Source organism: Chiloscyllium plagiosum, chromosome 9, assembly GCF_004010195.1.
Source record: "Chiloscyllium plagiosum isolate BGI_BamShark_2017 chromosome 9, ASM401019v2, whole genome shotgun sequence".
Taxonomy (NCBI): Eukaryota; Metazoa; Chordata; class Chondrichthyes; order Orectolobiformes; family Hemiscylliidae; genus Chiloscyllium; species Chiloscyllium plagiosum.
Genome location: NC_057718.1, coordinates 508,213 through 516,212, shown reverse-complemented (window position 1 = coordinate 516,212; position 8,000 = coordinate 508,213). Strand labels below are relative to the sequence as shown.

Genomic DNA, 8,000 nt, shown 5'->3' with positions numbered 1-8,000 from the left:
CTGTGTGTGCAGTGAGATTACTCATGGGCAAACCAGGCTCAAGGGACTCAGTGGCTTACTCCTGTTCCAATGTTTCTACATTTCTTTAGCATTCTGACTGCAGTATACTTCAACTTATAATGGAAAAGTCATAGAAAGTGGTCAGGCTAGTTTAAGGGCTTCTTTTACTGGAATGGTGTCATGGCTGAAGTATTTTGGTTAGCTCAGGTGGCTAGACAACTGGCTTATGTTGTAGAGTGACACCAACAGCATGGGCTCATTTCCCACATTGGCTGAGATCACCACGAAGGTCCCACCATCGTTTTGACATGGGGTAAACCCCTCAACTAATTTAAACCAGCAACACAGGAAAGATTCACCCCACGCTGTAATCTGTTACACTTCAAGAGACAAAGAACTGTCCCAAAAGTCACTATTTGAAGTAAAGATTAACAACTTTATTCTTTAAGGCTAACAGAGAATATGAACTAACAACTATTTACAACCCCTTTCCCTTAAAGCTATCTTTTACCTCCTCCACGACAACACCAATCTGAAAAAAAATCCCGATTACGATTTACAAAACGGCTTGAACCCAGTCAGCTTTGCTGAGTTTCCTCTGTCGATTCTCTCTTCAGATCGGCCTCGATGTTCTGCTGTACCTCTCTGAGAGCTGTTCTATTGGCAGTCTGTACTTGATGGTGACTTGGCAGTTCTCCTGCTCAGGCTAACTGTTCAAAATGTCTGATATTTATACCCCAAAACATCGTATCCTTTCATTGGTTCTAATATTATCAAAATACTAAATTCAAACTTAATTGGAGTTTGGTATCTCGGGGCATAATTTAAACAGATTGGCTGAATTTGAATTTTTTTTGTCTCATAGAAACCCAGCTATTCGACCAAATGTTACATTTTCAATTTTCCAGTACTCTGTATGCTTGCCAGTCTTTCGACTCTCTTAAAGGTACAGTACACCTACACCTTCATAACAGCATCTCAACCTCACTCCTCGGCCGTTAATGTCGAGAAATTTAGGATGACTTTAGAACTTTATTGTCATCTGGCCATGTCTCATATCCCTCAAGGCAGACCAAGAAACAAGAAAAAGCTCATTAAAAGATCACATTTCAGTTTAACACCTTCATAACCACATCTTTGCCAGATAATTAGATCACCTATATAACACAACGCAGCACAGGAACAGGCCCTTCGGCCAACCAAGCCTGCACCAATTCCTAGTCCTTATTTAGACTCTACACTTATTGCCCATATGTGGTTTCTATCCCTGTGTTCACCTCCTGTTCACGTGTCTAACAAGTTACACCTTCAACATTGCTAACATGCTTGCTTCTACCACCTCCACTGGCAGTGTGTACCAGGCTCCCATACTCTCTAAGTGAAAAACTTTCCCTCGCTCACCTTGAACCTGTGCCCTCTTGTAGTTGACCTTTCCATCCTGGTGGGAAAAACATCTGACTATCCACCCTATCCAAGCTTCTGAGTCTTCTCTATCAAGTTGACATTCAGCCTCTGTTTTCCCAGTGAAAACAATCTACGTTTATCCAACCTCTCCTCATACCTAAAACCCTCTAGTCCGAGTAATATCCCAGAAAACCTTCTTTACACTGTCTCCAAAGCATCCATATCCATTTGCTGGTGTGGCGACCAGAACTGCACACAATATTCCAAATGTGGCCTAACTGAAGTTTTATACAGCTGTAACATAACTTGCCAACGTTTATATTCGATGCCCTGGCAGATGAGATTGCATACTGTGTGCCTTCTTAGCCACCTTTTCCACCTGTGTTCCAAATTCCAGGAATTTGTGGAACTGTACATCCAGATCCCTTTGTATGTCAATGTTTCTAAGGGTTCTGCCATGTATTGTATAATTTGCACCTGAATCTGATCTTCCAAAATGCAATAATGCACATTTGTCTGGATTAAACTCCATCTGCCATTTTTCTGCCCAACTCTGTCATCTATCTAGATCCTGCAGTATCCTTTGACAATCTTCTTGCTACCTGCAACTCTGCCAATTTTGGTATTGTCCACAAACTTACTAATCAAACCACCTAGATTTCCCTTCAAAGGTCCCAACACTGTTCCCTGGGAACCCTAGTTACTGATCTATTTCGAAAAGCACCCTTCCACTGCTCCTCTCACTTCAAAGACTAAGCCAGTTCAATATCTATCTATCCAGCACACTGTGGTTCCCATGGCATTCTGTCTTTTGTATTAGACTGCCATGAGGTTCCTTATTGAATGCCTTACTAAAGTTCATGTAGACAACATCCACCGTCCTTCCTTCATCAATCATTCTTACCACTTCCTCAAAAATCAAGTTAATGAAATCCTGTCTGTCAATATCTCCTCCAATAGCTTCCCCACCACTGACTCCAGTCTTACTGGCCTGTAATTACCTGAATTATTTCTGTTTCCCTTCTTGGACAAAGGAATAACACTGGCCACTGTTCAGTCCCCTAAAACCTTGCCTGAGGCTAAAGACGATGCAAAGATACCTGTTAACAGCCCCAGCTATTTCCTCCCTTGCCTCCCACACTATCATGGAATAGATCCCATCTGGATCTGGGGACATGACTACCTTAATGCATTTCAAGACACCCAACACTTCCTCCTTCATTATGTTGACCTGCCCAAGAGTATTCATACACGTTTCCCTAACCTCAGCATCCCTCATGTCCCTCTCTTGGGTGAATATTGATGTAAAGCACTCAATAAGGTCTCACCTACTTCCTCTGGCTCTACACATAACCTCCCTCTTTATATCCTTGATGAGCCAACTCTCCCTAGCTACCCTCCTACTCCTAATATGTGTGTAAAATGCTTTGGGATTCTCCTAAACCCGTTTTGTAATATTGTGCAGATATATCTCTTCTTTGGATCTAACCAGGGTGCATTATTTTAACTGCAACACCCAAAAGACTTAAATTTGACCATCTCTGGAAACAACCTGAATTAATAATAAGGATGTCTTGAATTAACAATGACACATTCTGTTAGTGCATGACATTTACTTTCACTTGCAAGTTGAAAAATGGCAAACCTTCCAGTGGACTTGCCCCAATGTTCCTGCAATCCCAGGGCTATTTTTATCTACATAAGGAGCTGTCATTTTTTGTTCTCATTTCAATACTCTATGTCCACATTCTTACCCTCACACATTCCTCCCTGAAAGGCAATGCAAGCAGAGTCATACTCTACAATGATCCAGACAACAGCAGTGTCACCAGCTGCAGGACAGACAGAGCAAAGGTGGTGGCACAGTGAGATACAGTCAAGAGGGAGATTTTCTGAGAGTCCACAACATTGACTCTGGAATCCATGAAGTCTCACAGTATCATGTCAAACATGGTAATCAGCAGGAAGTTTCCTTACCCATGTACCGTCTCCTTAACGGATCAATCAGTACAACTACATGCAGAATAACACTTGGAGGAAGCACTTAGGTGGCAAGGGCACAGAATAGATTCTGGGCAGGGGCTTTCAACATCTACCACCTGATCGAGCAGGTCGGGCGCTAAAGGACATAACTGCTGGACTGGGTCTGCGGCAGATGGTGAAGGAACCAACGAGGGGGAGAGACATAGTCATCCTTCTCTACCTGCCTGACACAGATGTATGCGTCACCACACAGCCCTTGTGGAGTTGAAATCGCACATTCAAATTGAGTTTGCCTTTCATTTGAGTGACAGCACAGAAAAAGGCCCATCACAGCCGTGACAGTCTAAAACACCTCCCTAACTATTGTAAACCCATTTTCTAGCACGTGGTCCATAGACGTGTGCGCTTTGGCACCACAAGTGCACATCTAAATACTTTGTAAATGTTGGGGGCCGGCGTTCTGCAGAGAGCTCCAGATTCCCACCTGGAATCTGGGTGAACATTTTCCTCCCATTCCCTCTGCTGTGGCCTTAAACCTCTGCTGCCTGGTCATCAAGGGGATAACGAGAAGTGTAAGTATAAAAAAAATTGCTGTTTCAGAGTCCCTACCTATTTCTCCTAATGTCAAATTGTGAATAATCCAGTTGAATAATTGCTTCAAATACTAACAGATACAACACAATATTTAACTCATCAACTGTACAGAGAATTGGACACAAAATGCACTCTCTCCTTGCTAAAAGATGTCCCCACAAGACCTGCTGCGCTGTTCTAGCAACACATTTTCAGCTCTGATGTCCAGCATCTGCAGACCTCACTTTCTCCACTTTCTCCCCACAAAAGATTAGGCTGATTGCAGAAGGTATATTTTTATTTATGCAGAAAAAACAACAACAATAAACAAAATAACAACAAACAAAATCCCTGAAGAGATCCTGCCATCCAGCCAAGGGTCGCTCATGCTCTGGGACCTAGTGAACTGTTTGACGATATATCAGCTCTCAATGCACTGCAGGTTGGCACACAGGACACCACCATGTAGGCCGCTGAAGACAACGAGGTGCTCCCAGGTCTGCCCTCTCCACAGCATGACCCTGAGGGCACTGCTCTCTCTGATAGATGTGGTACTTTAAGCCTTTGCCTTTCACCTTCTTGTCCAGCCATTCGTGGCTGAACTGGATCACGTTGTCCAGCAGCGTCTGTAGTTGCTCAACATGGAGCAGGCAGCCCAGAGACATGGGGTGAATCGCAGACAGGTACAGCACCTCATTCTTAATGATATTCCCTAAAAACAGAGTGGGTACAGTGAGAGATCAACAATTAAAAAAACTGAACTGAACTGAAAATGAACATTATTTGAAAAGGAAGTCTCAGTGCACAGCGGTAGGGGACAGCGCATGTTCAGCCTGAACTTACTTAATTAGTAAGGCAACACCAAGGGTTACAGGGAAGAGGCACTGCAGAAATTCATCAAAGTTCCTCAGACAGCAACTTCTAAATCCATGACCACTTCAATCTAGAAGGAAAAGGGCAGCAGATACATGGAAACACCACTCTCTGCAAGTTCCCCTCCAAGCCACTCCCCATCCTGACTTGGAGATATTTTGTCGTTCCTTCACTGTGGCTGGTTCAGAATCCTGGGATTCCGTCCCTCATGGCTATTATGGGTAAACCTACAGCAGATGGCCAGCAGTGATTCATGAAGGCAGCTCACCACATTCTCAAGGGCAATTAGAGATAGGCAAAAAATACTGGTACCTCAAGAAAAGTTAGCCTCCTCATAACCAAAAAAGCTCTGGGTCCACAGACTGTTAGGAGAATTACTCGATGCTTTTCATCTGCTCCAATGTCATTAGCCCAGAAAAAAAACCACATTCTTTCCAAACGTGGGGCATAGTCTTTGACAGCAGGATCTAATGAGTTTGCTTCCCAACTAATGGCATGATGCCAGAAATGCTTAGCCCAGCACAAAGATAGTTGCTGCCAGTGAGTTTCTTCAGGAACATGCTTTACTCTCATCACCACCAAAATAGCACCAAAAGGGCTAGTATCCCATTAATAAGTCACCCTTCATATACACATGGAAAGTCATTGGCTTTGGCATAGTGTCATCAGACTCACACCCAGAGTCTCAGAATCTCTGACACTCAGCCTTTTTCTTTTTTCTACGACTCTATGACAGACAAGTCCTGAATATGAAAGGGCAGAAAGAGATTAAAACAAGTAGACACAGTTTAATAGCACCAGCCTGAACCACAGGAGTCAATGAGTCGTTGTTTTTTTGGTTGCTTCCAATTCTGTTTAGCTCTTTGTTGTTTATACAAAGTGCACTCAGCCTTTTTCTCTGTCAGTCAAGGCTCCCTGATTGGGCCAAATTAACTGGCCCAATCAGGGAACTCGTATTCTATGAAATCCAGTTGGCTAGCCTCATTACAATCACTATGCCAGACCCTCACCACCCTCTGGTGATAAAAATGCTTTCCCAAATCCCATCTAAACCACTTGCCTTTCACTTTAAAATTATGCTCCCTGGTCGTTGACCCTTTAACTAAAGGGAGAAAGTGCAGACTGCAGATGCTAGAGATCAGTATCGAGAGTGTGGTGCTGGAAAAGCACAGCAGGTAAGGCAACATCTGAGGAGCAGGAGAATCGACATTTCAGGCATAAGCTCTTCATCAGGAATGTTGATCCGCTGACTCTGCTGTTCCTTGGATGCTGCCTGACCTGCTGTGCTTTTCCAGTGCTACACTTTTCACCTTTAACCCAGGGGAACAGCTGCTTTCTATTCACTACATTCCATACCCCTCATAATCAGGTCCCCCCTCAACCTCCTCTGATCTAAAGAAAACCAGAGTTATCCAGCCTCTCTTCATCGCTGAAATGTTCCATCCCAGTGACCATCCTGAAGTTCCTCTACACCCCCTCCAGTACAATCCCATCCTTCCTGTAGTGTGGGAACCAGAACTGCACACAGTCCTCCAGCTGGGGCCTGACCAATGTCCTGTCCTGCCCCAACATCATCTCCCTGCTCTTATAGTCTATGTCTTGACTAGTAAAGGTAACCTTCTTAACTACTCTGCTAACCTGTTGAACCACCCTCAGGGATGTGTGGATAAGTATTACCCTGTTTCCTCTGAGCATCCTAGTGTCCTGACATGAATTGTAATCTCCTTTGTTACTTCTTCTGAAATGCCTGACCCTCTCATTTCTCAGGGTTAAATTCCATCTGTGACTGAGCTTCCCATTGGGACCTCTCAGAACATGAGTTCTGTAACTGGGGCAGTTAATCTGGTCCAATTAGAGAGCCCTGGCTGACAGGAAAAAAAGGATGAGTGCCAGAGATTTTCATACTCGGGTGCTGAGTCTAACATGGTTGTGCCAGAGTCAAGGTATTTCCACATTTCAATAAAGGGCGACTTAGTGATAGGATACAGACCTCTGGGAAGTTTATATTATCTTTAACCCAAGACCTTTATCCTCAATGTTGATTGCCCAGTCAATCTTTGTGTTATCCACAAACTTAACATTCCCCCAACATTCCCATCTATATCATTTGTGAATATCACAAACAATAAAGGGCCCAGCACTGATCATCTGTGATACACCGCTGCACACCAGCCTTCAGTCACATAAGTTGTCCACTTTTACCCTCTGTCTCCTGCTACTAGGCCAATTTAGGATTTGTGAAGTTAGCGTGGGTCCCATGAGTTTTTAACCTTCTCTATTAGTCTCCTATGGGTCCTTGACTAAGGCTGGCCTTATAGTCTGCTCCCCACAATCTCTAGCTCCTCCCCATTTTGAAATAATGTTGATCTTTATTTGTATATCAAGTCCCAGCTATCCATTTGCCTTAATGTATCCCCATTGCAGCTTCCTCCTCTCACCATATTTATGGTGCCACATCAACTCATGCAGTCAAAAACCCTAGAGACAGAGCTTCCTGGTCCTTCACCTATGTCGCTGTCAATGGAGTGTAAAGTTGAGGCTCCAATACAGAGCCTTGGGGAACACCAATTATCAAATCAACTCTCAACCCAAGATGTTGTCTCCATCCCCAGAAAATCTGTGATTCTACAGCAGTGTGTGATTCAAGGAGGCAGCTCACCCCCACCTTTTCAAGGGATTGGCTATCAATGCTGGAGTAGAGTGGTGCTGGAAAAGCACAGCAGGTCAAGCAGCATCCGAGGAGCAGGAAAATCGATGTTTCAGGCAAATGCCCTTCATCAGGAATAGAGGCAGAGTGCCTGCAGAGTGGAAAGATAAATGAGAGGAGGGTGGGGGTGGGGAGAAAGTATCATAGAGTACAATAGGTGAATGGGGGTGGGGATGGAGGTGATAGGTCAGAGGGGAGGGTGGATCATGTTAGAAATAAACTTAACAAAAATTAGCCAAGACCACCAAAACTGGAAACAAGACAATTTATTTTATGATCTTGCAAAAAGGGGCGTCAAATGCTAAAGCAAATGAGCAACGAGCATTGAAACAAGTACACAGTTATACCTCTGAGCTGTGTGAGGTCACCTCTCCCGACTCCTACATGACCCAATCACCCTAGTTCTCTGCCTAACTTGTGACCTGACTGCCCCTACGTGACTTCTCCTTATCTTGATTAG

At 44.0% G+C, this 8,000-nt stretch overlaps 1 protein-coding gene across 1 annotated transcript in view; it reads right to left on the bottom strand.

The window, feature by feature from the left end:
- Positions 1-4,243: 4,243 nt before the first annotated feature.
- The window catches only part of LOC122553188 (endonuclease 8-like 2), a 12,244-nt gene continuing 8,487 nt past the window's right edge, over positions 4,244-8,000 (bottom strand). The window contains exon 4 of the mRNA XM_043696784.1: positions 4,244-4,672. Coding sequence (XP_043552719.1) covers positions 4,389-4,672 — 284 coding nt within the window. The 3' untranslated portion in view covers positions 4,244-4,388. The remainder of the gene's footprint in view (positions 4,673-8,000) is intronic.